Source organism: Antechinus flavipes, chromosome 3, assembly GCF_016432865.1.
Source record: "Antechinus flavipes isolate AdamAnt ecotype Samford, QLD, Australia chromosome 3, AdamAnt_v2, whole genome shotgun sequence".
Taxonomy (NCBI): domain Eukaryota; kingdom Metazoa; phylum Chordata; class Mammalia; order Dasyuromorphia; family Dasyuridae; genus Antechinus; species Antechinus flavipes.
In genome coordinates this window covers 496091667-496108716 of record NC_067400.1, presented here as the reverse complement: position 1 = coordinate 496108716, position 17050 = coordinate 496091667, and the positions used below count along the sequence as shown (strand labels likewise).

The window sequence follows — 17050 nt, the reverse complement described above, 5'->3', positions numbered from 1 at the left end:
TCCACGGTCCTGTCATTAGGCATAAAATCTTTTCATGAATAATAAGGTAGGTAGAACTCAAGAAGTCTATAATACAGGTAGGATGAATGCAAGCACAACGTACCTATCCCAGCATCTTATATATGGAGAAAAGTTCTACTTTTTGCCTAAAAACTGCCAAAGTTTCCTGTTCCTATATATATTTATCTTATGTTATAATTTTGCTAAAATGAACATCTGAATGACAGAGCTAGGAATCAAAGAAAGAATAATCTCTTTTCTCTGTTGAAAGTCTCTTTCCTCCCTTCCTTATGATAAATCAAAGAATAAAATTACAAAATTAATAGTGCAATAAGCTGGAGTTGCTTCATAACTTCTGAAGAAACCATCATCTTGAATATTGCTTTATCAGTTCTATAAAAGAGAACATTAGAGAAGGGTAAAGTAGGGTATGAGCCCAAGGGAAGCAAGCAAAGAAGATCCTCACCCAAAGAGCCTGACTTTCCTAATGGGGAAAGGAGTACTGCTGAAAGAAATGGAAATCATCCCAAATATGAAGAAGGTCCTTCTGTTTCTTCTCTTATTTCATACACAGCTTTCAAGAGCTTTTCCTGTTTCTCCTAAAAGCCTTAAAGAGAAAAAAATGGAAACTGCTCAGGTAAAAACTGGTTTTGAATGATCTACTATGATGGCTGATATCTTGTTTTCAAGAAGTTAAAAGGATGTTGCTTCCCTTTTCACTTCAATGTCCTTATGTGAATGTTAGAAATGGGATTATTATCTCTGTAATTTGATTTAGGTTCAACTTAATGATTCAGTGATTTAGAATATTTTAAAATAGTGAACATTATCTCTTTACAGCTCCACCCCCAGAGAGCAGAGGATAAAATTAGCTGTGCCTTCAATATTTATTAAAATGCTATTAATCAAGTGCTACTTACTGTGAACCTTTTTGAATGAATTGTTTTTATTATTGGATACATAAAAAATCCCTTTATATTTTCCACAGAAGGGTAGTACTATATACTAGAAGCCAGGAGAACTGAGTTTTTAAGTTGGATTTCCCTTATTTACTGTGATTTTTGAAATGTCATTTGATTTCTGTGAGGCTCAATTTTCTCCTCTGTACAATGAACCACTTGTACTCCCTCCTTTACAAGGTTATTTTAAGTAAAAGACTACATAAGGCAAAATGTTATTAGTGTTAATTGGTTTTCCATCCACAGAATTCATTTGTGGTCAGGGATCCCAGGATCAGAAGAAAGCTTAGAATCAAGAAAACAGAATAAAATAAATTCGGTAGATTCTGATAGTGGAATCAGAGTGCCTATACCAGATTTGGGGGTTATTTATGAAATAGGAGTAATCAAAAAGCAGATGTAAGGGATTTTTTTTCTCATTGTTTCACAGAATGAAAGCTCAGTATAACAACCAAAAAAGGGAATTAATGAAACTGCTACAAGCACTCAACATGTTTGGTGATGATAACATTGTTTCTCTTTAATTTTCTAAAAATAATTTCCTATAAACACTGTGGCATAGAGCTATAAGTAGCTGAAATGGTAGAGGAAAATTTAGGTGATGGAGAAACAGGAGGATAAACACATAGAGAAGAATAGGAACAATGTGGCACAATTGGAAGAGAGCAATAAGGGAAGGGAACCAAAGTGTTTTCTCAGGACTAATGCCTGTTTAGAACTGGAAGGTAAAGTTCAAGATAGCAATTAGCATGGGGGAAAGTATGGAAGCATTATCTTACAGTGAAGTATGCCATTGTCCATATCAAAACCCTAGTAAGAATTCATTTTATTTTATTCTGATTAAAGTTCTGACCACACACACACACACACACATACACACACACACACATTTTTTGATGAAGTATTTGTTAAGTATCTATTTGATGCTCACAATGTGCCCCACTAAAAAATGTTCTTAATGTCCATTGAATAATTGAATAAATTAGAGTGTAAGTATAGATTTCTAAGGTGGCTACACCTTTGAAAGTGACAACACCTACCTGGATGTGTAAGCTTATGTCTGTTTGTTAAAATACTGGTCACACGATTTTATAATCAAAGGCTCTTCATGAGTCATGTTAGTTGTCAATGGATTTACACTCCAAAAAACCACATATTTTGGTTCAAGTTCTATAGAAAGAGGAATATTCTTCATAGCTTTCCTCACATTCTGAGAGAGCACAGCTATATGAAAGTGGAGATAATCTACATTGGATTTGGACCTAGACTAATTCAGAAAATGTAACTTCTCAGAGAGATATTCACACAAGATTTCTTATCTTTGTTTTTGGCCAGAGGTATCTGGAAAAATTTTATGATATGCCAAAAATTGGAGATAAGGTAAAACGGCAGAGGAATAACACTCAGTTGGTTGAAAAGCTTAAAGAAATGCAGAGATTCTTTGGATTGGAGGAGACTGGACAACCAGATGAGGAAACTATGAAAGTAATGGAAATGCCCAGATGTGGGGTTCCTGATGCATCTCGATATAAGCTGAGTGAAGGAAATCCAAAATGGAAAAAGAATGAAATTACATATAGGTAAACTTTTTTGTATTTAAGATTGACAGCATACAGAGAGAAAATGACAGTTATACAGCTTTTCTTCTCCCCCAAATCAGATATTTAATGAATCAATTCCAGTGAACTAAGTGGTACCTTGATAATAGTATTAAGGTTATCTCTCTATGCATTGCTTACCACTAAAGAAAGATTTGGTCACTACTAGAAGAATCTGGTTTAAATCTATCCAATTCAGTAAACATCTGCTGTATGTGGTGAATTGATGTTTGGGGAAATCAGTTACAATATCATTTCCCTTTTTCTTCTCTGTCATCTTATCAGCTAAATAGCACCTTCCTCCTTTTAGTCCAACATCTCCTTTGCATTCTTCTCTCATCACCTCATAGCCTGTCATTCTCCCAAAAAATGGTAGAAAATATAGTATACCATTTATTCCAAAAACAGAAAGGAGAAATGACGTGAGACATTAACTAACTTCACTTTCATAAAACAATTATTAAGCACTTACTATATTCAATGCAATATATCAGACATCAATGTTACAAAGAACATGACATGGTATACTACAAAGGGCAACAAATATGGAGTTCACAAGACCTGAGTTCCAATCTCAGCTCTGCTACTTCCTACCTGTGTGACCTTGAGCAAATTAATTAACATCTCAAGGACTTTGTTGTTGTTTTTTTTTTTTTTCTGTAAAATGAGAGTTACAACTAGATGATCTTTTAAGATCTATTTTGGCTTTTTGTTGTTCAGTTGTTATGGTGGCATCTGACTCTTTGTGACCACCATTTAGGGTTTTCTTGGTAAGGATATTGAGTGATTTGCCATTTCCTTCTCATTTTACAGATGAGAAAACTAAGACAAACAGGATTAAATGACTTGCTGACAGTCACATAGCTAGTAAATGTCTAAGGCTAGATTTAAACTCAGGAAGCTTTTCTGATTCCATCATGCAATTTAGCCATCCTCTATTTCAGTTACAGATCTCTGTTCCCTACCCATAAGGAACTTTTATCTAGGAAAGGGGATGAAACAAGTACCCAGCTAATTCTAAAAGGAATTACAATGCCTTACAAAATAGATATTATTTCATAGAATGCTGAGTTTAATATTAATAAGTCTCTTACCCATCCCTTTCATTTAAAAGCATTATAAACTACACACCAGATATACCAGCAGCTGATGTGGATTCAGCAATTGAGAAAGCCATAAATATCTGGAGTGGTCCAACACCTCTGAAGTTCTCCAGGAAAAATAATAATGAAGCTGACATAAAGATCTCTTTTGTCCGAGGAGGTAATATGAAGTGTGTTAAGTTAAACTTAGCCCCTTTGGCCAACCTGAGAAAATTCTCAACATTGACTCTATCTTGATTACAGATCATGGCGACAATTCACCTTTTGATGGTGAGAGTGGAGTCCTTGCACATGCTTTTCAACCAGGCCAGGGAATTGGAGGAGATGCTCATTTTGATGAAGATGAAACTTGGTCCACAAACTCCAGGGGTAAGCTACAAAAAAAAAAAAGTTTCTGAAAGGGCACTTTTGAGAGTATTTTTCCACTGTTCTCTTAACATTTCTTTTCTGGAAAATCAAGATGGAATGAGATCTGAATTTAGAGGGCCCAGGTTCAAATCTTAGCTTAACACTTAGCAACTGGATGACTTTGAACAAATCACTTTGTGAGTACTTTAAGACTCAGTTTCCTCAACTGTAACATGATTGAACTGGATTGCTCAAACTACTAACAATGAAATTCCCTTAGACTACAACCATGTTATGGTTTTTCATTTTGTTTTTTGTTTGTTTTTGTATAATCATAGCCCAAAACTTGATTTTTACTATGTGAAAACATTAAGAGAACAACCTATGTATTAATGATCTTATTCACCTCATTCTCCTCTCTATATGTACAAACATTCATAATGGTATCTGGTATATAAAAAGTGCTTACTGTATGCTTGTTAGATTGAATCCAACACTTCAATGATATATATAAACCATCAATGTGGATTTTTCCACCCATACGGATTCCAACTTCTCCATGCCTTTTTGGAACTATATTAGATGCTTAATAGATGCTAATTGAGCATTTTAAAAATGAATCCTTGGTTCAACTGACCTTATAATTCATTGTATGTTTATTTATTTAAATATTATGGAATTTGGGGATTTCTGGAACAGCTCATAAGATCACAGATGATAGCATCTAGAACTGGAAGATGCTTTTGTGTCTTTGTGATTTTTATCTCTTGAAATCATCTTATGTTAAGATCTTAGGTATAGGGGCAGCTAGGTGGTGCAATAGATAAAGCACCAGCCCTAAAGTCAGGAGGACCTGAGTTCAAATGTGGTCTCAGACTTTTAATACTTCCTAGCTGTGTGATCCTGAGCAAGTCACTTAACCCCAATTGCCTCAGCAAAAAAAAGAAAGAAAGAAAGAAAAAGAAAGAAAAAGAAAAAGAAAGAAAAGAAAAGAAAGAAAGATCTTAGATATAGAGCTTAAAAGGATACCAGGAGTCAGCTAGTCCAACTCCTTCATTTTACAAATGAAGAAACTGGAACTCAGAGAAAGGAAGTTACTTTTTCAAAGTCACCCAGCTAGAAACTGACAAAGGCAGAATTTAAACCAATTTTTCTAATTCCAATGAGTACTTTTTCTATGATACAACAACCACTAAGTTTTTGGTACCAAAAAATGCAAAGCTATTTAGAAATACTCTTAATTAAGAAAATATGTAATTATTTCATTTACCCTTAAAGAGTCTAAACATGCTTTCCCACTCTTATCATTTAATTTGCCAAATTCAACAAACACTTATTAAGCATCAAATAAATTCACTGAAGTGAAAGATTTAATGGATAGGCCGAAGCAAATGATCCAAATGAGTCCTTATCCAATAAATCACTGGCTTTTTAAAAAGTAGAATTAGAACAAGAAGGCTCTCATTCTTTTCCTTAAACATGGGACAGAAAGATGTGTTGGAAACCAGTTCTAGGAATATCAATTTAATAATTCAATGCATATTTATCTAGTCCTTGCCATATTCAAAACTTACTTAATTAGCTTGCCTAGCATATCTATCTATTTTGTGAAAGATAATGTGACATTTTTGGTCAATTAATAAGCATTTATTTAGTATTTATTGTATGAGAAACATTGACAAAATGCTGGGGCTACAAAGAAGGTAAAAACAGTGTCTGCCCTTAAGGACATTCTATTCTAAAGAGGGAGACAATATGCAAATAACCTCATATTAGCAAAATATAAATCTTCTAAGTGGATTAATGTCAGTGCTACTGAGGTGAGCTGATAATGGAAAGAAGTCTACTGCAGAAGGTAAGATTAGAGCAGAGTCTTTAAAAAGTCCAGGGAAGCCAGGAAGTAGCAGTGAGAAGGAATGGTGTTCCTTGAGTGGAGGAGAGCCAGTGAAAAGGCACAGCATCAGAAAATAGAATGTCCAGTAAGAAGAACGATAAGGAGGGGCTGGCGAAATGGAGAGCAAGAGCAGAATCAAATACAAAAAGAATGGAAAAATCAGAAGAGGACAAGCTACAAGGGCTTAGAAAACTAACAGAAAACTATTTTTGATTTGGAGGTAATAGGAAAGTGTTTATTGAAGAGCAATGTAAGAGTTATCTTAAGGTTAAACAACCATAGAAAAATCATTTGTCCTTTAGTGGCCAGGCAAGCTTCTGAGACTAAATTGTAAAGAAGTTGCTGATCTGCAATAATGGAAGGTATGTCCACAGTGTGACTTCATGACAGTGATAAAATCATAGACTTGGATTAAAAAAATAAAGTGTAGATCTATGGTAGATCCCAGAGACACAAAGATAAAAACAAAATAGCCTTTGACTTCAAGGAGCTTATAGTCTATTGGGGTTATACACAAATAAGCAAGCCCAAAGTATAGAGGGCAACATGGTATAGTGGAAAGAACACTAACTTTGCAATCAGAAGAGTTAGGTTCAACTTATCTCTGATTCTTATAATCCGTGTGACCATGAGAAAGTCACAACCTCTTGGACTACTGTTTTCTTATCTGTAAGATGAAAGGATAGAATTGGATGCCATTGAAATCCCTCTAGTTCTAGATCTATGGTCAATGATAAAGAATTTCAAGAAGGAGAGGATACAAATAGGAAGGGGCTTAGGAAGAGCTTTGAATAGGAGATGGCACCTTATCTGTAGTTTGAAGGATAAAAATGAAGAGAGTTGATTTTAGAATTGGGGGATAACCTGTAGAAAGCTGTGGAAAATGGAAATGGAATGTCACACACAAGGACCAACAATGAAACCAATTTGACTGGATGGTGATAATATAAAAATGATTCATATAAAATTGGCCTGGATAATTAAATTGATAGATTAATGGTAAATTCCAAGCCAAGAATTTTATATTTTAGCTCAGCATCAACAGAGAGCCATTACATATTTTTGAAAAGGAATAAAAGCATGGTCTGATCTGTGTTATTGGTTTAGCAACTGTATAGTGGATGGGTTGGAAGATCAAGAAACACCTTCAATGCTATAAAAGTATAGAGGGATGAGCTATAATATATAAGTTGATGAGGATGATGGGGGTAAGGAGGAGAGATATAAAAATATCATAGATGAAATGCTATTTGAGATGGACTTTGAAAGATGAATAAGATTTAAGTAAACAGGGAATTCCAGGCAATCTTTACAGGTAAAGTGGGAAAACACAAAGGCATTTTCTGAGGAATTTTTCTGTAGTAGAATGTGTGTAAAATAATAAAAGCTTACATTTATTTAGTCAGTAAATAACATGTTTGGTTCCTATTGTGTGAGAGATACAATGCTAAGCCCTGGAACTATAAGGAAAGTTAAAGTCAGAAGTAGCTCACAATTTAATGAGGGAGACAACATAAAAAGAACTATCTATAAAATAAGCTATATATGGCATAAATTGGAATTAAACAACACAAGAAGAACTTTAGAATTAAGCAGAATGAAAAAAGGCTTTCTATAGAAGCTAGAATTTAATTGGGACTTGAAGAAAGCCAAGGGGCATAGATGAGGAAGAAGAGTTTCAGGCATGGGAGACAGTCAGTAAAAATGCCTTTTTAGGAAATGGAGTTTCTCTTGTTTGAGGAAAAGTTTTGAGGTTTTCAAAGAACTTAACTTAGGAAGCTGTAAAGAAAAAGCAATGCAAGGCAGCATATGACTAATGCCAAAATTAATGTCTCCTTTTAATCTCTGTGTCTACCCTTAATGTTCATACACATTCGTGTCCTGAAGCTGGCCATGACTGTACTGATGAGGATTAAGAATGTGGAAAACCAAAGAATAGAGAAAGAGCAAAAAAAAAAAAAAAAAGAAAAAGAAAAAAAAGACTGAGATATAATGTAAAGAATATTAAAATTAATTCCCAGATTTGCCAACAACTACTCTGTAACCCTGAGCAAATGATGTCATCTTCTGCTGCTTCATTTTTCTCATGTTAATGAATTGGTTAGCTTTCAAAGCATTCCATGAGAAAAATGGACTAGATTGTTCTTATATCATATAGAGAGTGCCTGGAACCACCTAATTCCTACTACTTGGTTCTATGTGGGAACAAGATCTTAAATACAGGGAAGAAGGGCCTTCAAGAATTTCTGGTTTGAACCTATACAGAGAAAACTTACGACTATACTGTTTTTTCAGGTTATAACTTATTTCTTGTTGCCGCTCATGAATTTGGCCATTCATTAGGCCTTTCTCATTCTGCTGATCCTGGTGCCTTGATGTTCCCCACTTATTCCTTCTCTGAACCCAGCACTTATGTACTGCCTCAAGATGATATTAATGGCATCCAGTTTATCTATGGTAAGCAAAATTCTTCTCTGTGAACAGCTGTTCTTAGGATTTGGTTCATAGATTCACTTAGGACCTGAACCCGATGCCCATTTTTATGTCTGAAGAAAAGGGCTTATGCTCTGAAGATTTTACTTTTTACCCTCTTGAAAATTCTCTCCATGAGTCAGCTTCCTTTAGCATTTATAAGTTGCAGATATCAATAAACTTATTTGTTTTCATTTTAAAGGGCTCAACTAATGCTTTTCTAGCCATTACTATAAGAGCTGCTATTTAGGCAGAAAAATCCCTGCTTTGACAACACCACTGGTGCCAAGTATAATCTACTTTTTCTTCCCCCAAAACAATGTGGTGCATTGGACCTGTGTGATGCCCTAGTAACTGGATACATCAAAACTCTTTAATAAGTATATGATAAATTGAATTGAGTTGAGGTGAAGACATTCTCCCTACTAAGTTTGGGTAAATCTTATTTCTCCAGGAAGTATTTCCCTTGTCTCTACAGGACTCACTTCTATTGCTAGAGTCTTCTCTCTTAGATTACCTCAAGAAACATCCCAATAGTCTTATAATCTTTAGCTTTTTAAAATCTTGCCTCTTTAAATATTGTCTTTAAGGTAATTCAAATAATCCCATCAAACCTACTGGACCCACCACACCAAGAACCTGTGACCCACAGTTGACGTTTGATGCAATCACCACTCTCCGTGGAGAAGTCATAATCTTTAAAGACAAGTATAAAGCTGAATTAACATTTCCCTTATCTTTTTCTTATAGATGTCTCCCAGGACATTTTAAAAATAAGCTATTTAGTTTAACTTTTGCTTTTCCTTTCTATTCTATTCATTTTTTTTGGTTGGTTATTTTGGTTTTCATTGGAACTAATGATTATGTCTATACTTTCCTTTAAACCTCTAGAGTAGGGGTTGACAAACTATGATCTATGACTAAATGTAACTCACTGACTGTTTTTGTATGACTTCACCTAAACCATTATTAGTTCACAGGCTATATAAAAATAGGCAAAAAGGCCATATTTGGCCTATGAGTCATAGTTTACCTACCTCTGTTCTAGAAAAAAGGAGTGATTACAGATATCTTTGTGGAGCAGTTTAAGATGCAAGAAGGGTTTCTTAAATCAATTTTACTCTGTAATTTTGATAAATCATTTATTTATTAAATACAAACAGAAGGGACTTTATTTCATTCATTTTGGTTCATGTATTTAAAGAGACACTTGCAACCTCAATTTTATTTTCTTTTTTCAAAATTCTCATCAGGTACTTTTGGCGAAAGCACCGCCAAGTAATAAGACCTGAACTCCATATGATTTCCTTATTCTGGCCATCATTACCATCTGGGATACAAGCTGCTTATGAGGATGTTGCAAATGATTTAGTTTTTCTATTTAAAGGTAATTGCACCTGGATTTTTATTTTACCCTAGTCCTATCCAGAAAGAGGAATGAACTAGTTTCAGTTATCATTTATTATTCTTTCCTATGTCCCCACATCAGGGATCTATAATTTTAGACTTTGGAATAAAAAATTAAGAAATTATTTTTTTTAGTAGTCCACTTCTGTCAAATTTTATGACTTTGAACATTCCATCCTATCACTGCTCTAGACAAATTTAATGAAATACCAAATCTAGTCCCTATTCATTAGAATTTAAGTTCCTTGAGAACAGGACTCTCTCGTTTCCATGTATTTGTATCCCTAAAGTTTTACATGTTATGTGGCACAGAGTAATCACTTAATAACTGCTTATTAATTGATTCTTCCAATGAGCTATATCAGCCATTTATGATTTTCTAGAGGAAGTACCCTTAAAGGTGCCATAGTGGGAAATTCTTGTCAGCTGAGGTAACATGAGCTCACTGAACACTTTAATAGAATGCTGAAATAGTAAGGAGATGGAGATTAGAACTGAACTGAAAATAAATCTTATTGATGTTGTTCATGTAAAGATAATTTTCAATATACATTTTTGTAGAATGTGTCCTAAGTTTTTCTCCCTCCCTTCTTTATCTACCCCCTACACAAGACAGCAAGCAATCTGATATAGATTAAATATGTGCAATCTCTTTAAACATATTTTCATATTTGTCATGTTGTGCAAGAAGAATTAGACAAAAATGGAAAAAAAGAAAAAGCAAACAAAAATGTGAAAAGACAATGTTTAGATTCATATTCAGTCTCCATAGTTTTCTATGGCATTTTCCATCCCAAGTCTATTGGAATTGCCTTGTCAAAATTAATTTTTGTAAGAGTTTGTATTCCAAATTTTTCTTCCTCCCTCCCTTACCTTTTCCCTCCTCAAGACAGAAAATAATCTGATATGGGTTAAATATGTACAACATAATATTAAACATTATTCAATGCTTTAATAATATAACATAATCATTGATCATTATTATATCAATTACTAATTAACATTTATATAATATATAATAATTAATATACATATTATAATAATGCCTAGATTTGACAAGGGAAGGGTGTTCAGCCCTGTGATTTTCTTAAATATGGAAAATGTGGAAATTTCCTATACTGATATAAATTGGCAGTTCATCTCTAATTTAGAATCTTAGAGAGTTAAATGAGACACTAAGAGATTAAGTAACTTGCCCTTGATTTATGCCCACTTTATGTCAAGAGCAGGACTGAAACTCAGGCTTTTTTAATTCTGAAGATAACATATTCACTTTATCTACTATGCTACAGTGTTTCAAAGTTGGGGCTAAAATATTATCTATGTTTAGGAATATCATTTTACTTAAGGTTTTTCCCAAGAAAAAGGTTCTTTGAGAACCTATAAATGGGAAGCTGACATTGGAGGTAAGCATCTGCTTTATTTCATTTCCTACATATCCAGGACCAGATTAATAGACAGAAGACTACAATGCTGAGAGTATCAGAAAGTAAAATCTAGTTTCTTCTTGGTGGGTGTATACCCTTCTGAAGTCTCTAACAAATACAAAAGTTCTTTTATAGATATTAGCAAGATAAAGAATTGATGTCACCACCATTGAAAATATTCCTTGGATTCCTACTGTTTCCAAGAAAGGCCTGTGCTAAACTAAGAGGGAGAAGGAAATAGAAATGGAGAAAGAGAGAGAAGGGGGAGACAGACAGACAGACAGACATACACAGACACAGACACAGACACAGACACAGACACAGACACAGACACAGACACACAGACACACAGAGAGTGAGAGCCAAAGTGAGGGCAAGAGTGATGGTGGAAGAGGGAGAAAGGTTAGAGAAAGAGGGAGAGAGAGAGTGAAAGAGAGAGATGGGGGAGAGGGAGAGAGGGAAAAAAGAGAAGGGGGGAGGAGAGAGGGAAAGGGAGAAGGGGATAGAGAGAGACAGACAGACAGAAATTGACAGAGAGAGAGAGAGAGAGAGAGAGAGAGAGAGAGAGAAACAGAGACAATGAGAAAGAGAAAGACAAAGAGACAGAGAAAGTCCTGGAATAGGGATGAAAATAAAACTTTACTTCTATCCTCAGAGAATTTACAGTCTCACTAGATAAACCATAAATCACAAAAGCAAAATAACAATTTAACAAATTATTCTGGACTGGGTATCAAATAGATAGTAAAGGAAACAAAAATTTTGTTAGAGCTGGAAGGAAAGCTATGACTTTGAAATGAAAAGAGCAGAGAGGAAGCCATACCCAATGGAAAAAACAATGAGAATAGAAGAGTAATTATAAGAAAGTTTTTGCATGTGAATCACTGTTTTTTTTTAATAAATAGGTTTGGTTGGAGCACAGAGGTTAATGCTATTTAGGGGCCAGATCTTACAGGGCCAATCTAAGGAATTTGATTTTTATTCTGCAGGTGATGGAAGGTACCATTAATTATGATTTTGCAGTATGGGTATATCTTTAATTATTAAAACACACACACATATATAACTAAATAAAATATTTGCTATAATTTCATTTTATAATGAATTTTCAGTGAGGCAAATTATGATAGAAACTATTCAGAGAAATTAAAGAGGATTACATAATGGCTTCCCATCACTGTTTATAGATAGACAATACTGGATTCTGGAAGGCTATGATATCAGGCCTGGCTACCCCAGAGACATTTCTGACTTTGACTTCCCAAGAACTGTGCAAGCCATTGATGCAGCTGTTTCAAATTATTACATAGGAAAAATATACTTCTTTGTAAAGCATCAATACTGGAGGTAAGGATTTATATTTCTAGAAGTTGAAATCTGTTTTTGAGATGAGAGGAGATCCTCCTTACTCTTTTTTGACAACATTTTAAAAAAATCTAGAGGAAAATGGATAATTCCATTTTCCAGTTATTTCCAAAGAGCAGAATGTTTGTTGCTATGACATACTCAAATTTTTGAAAAAATAGTCCAATTTTCTGAAACAGTGAAGGTTTTGCTCTGAGTTCCTTAGGGATTGGGGGATTATTTGAGAAAACCCATCTCTTCAACATTAATATTCTCCCAGTGCTGTAATATATAATTACAAATCTTTAAATATCTATGTCAAAAGATTCAAAAAGAAAAATGGCACAAACGAGAAACATGATGAGAAAGTATGGTGATTTCAGAGTCAAAAATTTTAAATTGAAGTTCCCGATCAGCCATTTGACTTTGGGTCCACTTTACATCTATTGATCTCATTTTCTTTATGTGTAAAATTCGCCAATTAGATTAGATTATCTTTAAGTCCCTTAATTCCCTTTAAGAATGCTGTAATTCTAAGTAAATTATGATGTGGGTGATGTAGACCTAGATAATGGTAGGCATCAAAAGTTGGAGTTCAGTCATGTGAAGAATTTGCCATGGCCATTCTCTTTAGTAAAAGGTAGATTTATTTAGGGGAATGGGTTACAGACAAAATGAAAAGATACGATAAATACCAGGAATAGTAAATATGAAATAAAGTGGGAGATCATATGAATGACAAGCTCGTCAGAGCAACTTACAATTAGTTGGGAAAAAGGAAATACCCCATGAGGTTGGGGCATGTCCTTAGGTGACAGGCTAAATCCTGAAAGGGACTTAGTACTCTAAAAGAGTTAGTTAGCTATAAAGAGGAGAAATGGGGCTGGGAAGCATAGTGGAATTTGGAGAGGGACCACGGGGAAGGGAAGGGAAAGACACCATGAGTAAGAGTATCCTGGCAGGCTGACCCAAAGGAAGGCGACAGCCTTAGGATGGCTCATAAGTATATTTTATAGGGAAAATTTAACCTCAAGACATGACTGAGATTTCTGACAGGGCATGGCAAGGTGAGACTGTTTAAGACCTCCTACAGAGGATGGATATCAGCAGTTTGACATAACTTGGATTTCAAACTGGACAACCTCCCCAGAGAGTGGAACCATGAAGCTAAACTGATGTCTATCAGTGCCTTCTCCCTGTTTGCCTCGGGGATCAATCCTTTTTTTTTTTCTTTCCCTCTCCAAAATACCATTTAGGACATCATCAATTTATAACAGTATGTTAACAATGGTTGTATGCAAAAAGTGGTGCAAAATATATTACTAGTGATCTGGAGATTACTACAAAGGCTGAAATGATACAAAGAGGTTCTGCCCTGTGCTCATGGAATGAGTGGTCATAAAAATGAATTAATGATTTCATCAAAATAACAAAGTGCCATATCACTTAGGGTCTTGACTCTTGTGTCAGTGCTTTTTCCATGATTTATATGTTGTCCTTTTAAAGCTAGGATCTGTGTGAAAATTCCTTTTAAAAAATTCCTCAATCAAATTAATGGTGGCTTCTATACAAGAAGAGAACACATGAGACCGGGCTGAAATATTGTAGTACAATGAAAAGGAAGAGTAATGTAATTCAAATGCTCTTCAGGGATTCAACTCTAATCTTCTGAAGCAAATATTTTGTAGATGACTCGGAGAATTTGGTGACTGTGATTATCAACACCAGGATTGTATTAAATGCAAAAACACATGTGCTCATGCAATGGTTTGTGCAGGTATATCAATATCGTTGTAAACCATAAGATCTCTTACTTTAGAAGTAGAATTGACACTGGGAGACTAGGGTTCTAGTGCTGAGTCTACTACTGGCTACTTCATCTTGGACAAGACACTTAGCTACTCTGTGGGTCAAATTTTCTCTGATTATTATAAGCCTATTTTTTTCCAGATATGATAATAGAAGATTTGCTATGGATCCTGGTTATCCTAAAAATATAGCAGATAATTTTCAAGGGTTGGAAAACAGAGTGGATGCTGTTTTCCAGAAAAATCGTAAGTAGAACTATCTATTTTGTGAGAGCATTTTTAAAACTATATTTTTAGAAATAACATTTAAAATGGGAAATAGGTCTAAACCAAAAACACTCAGAGGCAACATGGATAATATATGTATGATAGCGAACTGGCCATGCAGTCTGGAATTTCTAGATTCAAATATTGCTAGCTCTGTGACAGGGAGCCAGTTACATTAATCCTGAGTGCATTAGGCACTAAGGCTCTAAGTTATCAGAAAGTTGCCAGTCCCTACATGGCAGTGGGAGTTTTCACACTAGATGTTGCCCACAGCAATGAAATAACAGATCCAAAGAAAAAGCATAACATTTTACAGTTTGTCTGCTAACAAGTGTATTTTCCTTCAATTGAAAGTTTGAACACATCTGTAAGATAACTATTTGATTTCTTTTTTCCTCCTAGATTATTTCTACTTCTTTAGTGGACCAACATACTACAAATTTGATCTCCATACTAATAGAATCATTGCTCTTGGAAGAAGCAACCGCTTGTTAAATTGTAGATAGGATATGACTAAAATGTAGGCTAAAAGTAAGATATTTTTGGTATGTAACAATTTTTTTTAAATCTGTCAGTGAATATTCAATATTTAAGGTCTTTTTTAGACTTTGTCAGCTGTTGTTATTGTCTTCTGTCATCTTTCCAGTCATTGTTTCTGTTCAAATTTCAATTGTGAAAGAGGAACAAGATTTAATCAACACTTTTTTTATCCTGGCCCAATCATAATCAAGGCACATTCTCTTTAACTAACAAATGATCCTTGCCAAGAAGAGTCTCCATGAATCCTTGTTATATGCACATCCTTTGTCATTTTAGCAATCTATTATCTGAACTTTACGATGCTTGATACCCACAAATCCCATCTTCTTTTCCTAAATTGCTATGTAGAGAGGTTGAGTTTAAAAAAAAAAACAGCTGAGTCAAAAAATTCCAGTCCCAGTTTTGATAATTTTTAACTATGTGATTATGAACAAGAAATTTATCCTTTTTGAGCTTTAAGTAACTCTGTAAGATCATAAGATATGAATTACCTGAAATCTGCCTCCAAAGAAAGGAGTTCCTACAAGGAGGAAATCAGAGGTTCTTGACATATTGACTTTCTAGATTTAATGCCCAAGCACTTGGAATTTTGTGTTGGTTGAAAGAGGAAGGTGGCTCAAGCTATGGCCATAGCCCCAAGGAATGATGGGAAATTCAGTACCATTTTCCCCAATGTAAATTGTTTACATTTTCTCCACAATTAAGGTGATTGGTTTTTAACTCTCTTGAATCTGGCTAGAGTTGATGAGAAAAATTGAGGGCTAAGAAAACAAATGTAGTCTTATAGAGGGGGCCTAATCTCATTTATGAGGAAAACTATGGATTTCTTCCTTTTGTTTCCATGTTTCTAACTGTACTTTTCTGTGATTCTCATCCTTTAGTTGCATTCATTGTTGCCGCTTCTGTTGTTTATCCTAATTCTCAAAAAGTCACTCATGATGAATAAAAAGGATGTATTGCATAAACAGAAGAGTTTTGAGGCACACAATGTTGATGAATAAAAATTTGTTGAATTTATTAAACTGCTCTTTAATTGATGAATTTGTTATTGACTCTCTTTTTTGAAAACATTATCGAAACCAGAGGTCCTCAAACTTTTTAAATAGGGGGTCAGTTCACTGTCCCTCAGACTATTGGAGGGCCAGACTATAGTAAAAATAAAAACTTTGCTTTGTGGGCCTTTAAATAAAGAAACTTCATAGCCCTAGGTGAGGGGGATAAACGTCCTCAGCTGCTGCATCTGGCCCATTTGAGGACCCCTGAATTCTAGCGTGTCTAGAATTTAAAAATAGCATTCAAATATTAAATGTCTCACAATTTTTTATTTTTAATTATTGATATATAATAATGAGTCCACATACTGTTTCATATTGATGGTTGAATAAAATTTTAAACATCTCTAAATAAATAGTAGATTTATTAGTTTTCTCTTTATTTTTACTCATATAAAATTTGAGGTTGATTACACTACCAAATGTTGATTGAGATCATAAATTTTTATGAAATTTATATTTTCTATATATATTTTAGTAAGAATATTATTATCATATTTGAGGTAGCATTATTGAGTTACTGAGAACTAACAGATATCTGGTTGCCCTTTCTGGTCTCTAGAACTAACAGTAAGGCTCTGGGAGCTCAGTATGGACAATATGAGTACTGCTTCAGAAAGTGATTTCAGAGATCAATTAATTCTTCCTTCCTGGTAACAATCCTTAGTTTGTTTTTTTAATAAGTTACCAGTAAAATGGTAGGCTAGATGAATCTCACTTCTTGGTGTATTTCCAAAAAATGATTATGGGGAAAATGAAAAGAAACTCTATATTCTAAAATGTTTATAGCAGCTATCTTTGTGGAAGCAAAGAACTGGAAATTGCAAGGTT

At 34.4% G+C, this 17050-nt stretch overlaps 1 protein-coding gene across 1 annotated transcript; it reads left to right on the top strand.

Annotated features, from left to right (window-relative positions):
• Window positions 1–430: 430 nt before the first annotated feature.
• LOC127558056 (neutrophil collagenase-like) lies at window positions 431–16204 on the top strand. Its single transcript, XM_051991290.1, has 10 exons — window positions 431–637; window positions 2295–2539; window positions 3672–3820; window positions 3904–4029; window positions 8198–8359; window positions 8965–9082; window positions 9628–9761; window positions 12396–12555; window positions 14503–14606; window positions 15030–16204. Exons 1-10 carry the CDS (start codon window positions 431–433, stop codon window positions 15131–15133), a joined length of 1509 nt encoding a protein of 502 aa, XP_051847250.1. The 3' UTR covers window positions 15134–16204.
• The last annotated feature ends 846 nt before the right edge of the window (window positions 16205–17050 follow it).

Coding starts and splice junctions, on each gene's coding strand:
- LOC127558056 (XM_051991290.1), top strand. CDS start 431: ATGAGCCCAAGGGAAGCAAGCAAAGAAGATCCTCACCCAAAGAGCCTG. Junction 9,762..12,395: donor TTTAGTTTTTCTATTTAAAG/GTAATTGCACCT, acceptor CACTGTTTATAG/ATAGACAATACTGGATTCTG. Junction 14,607..15,029: donor TGCTGTTTTCCAGAAAAATC/GTAAGTAGAACT, acceptor TTTTCCTCCTAG/ATTATTTCTACTTCTTTAGT.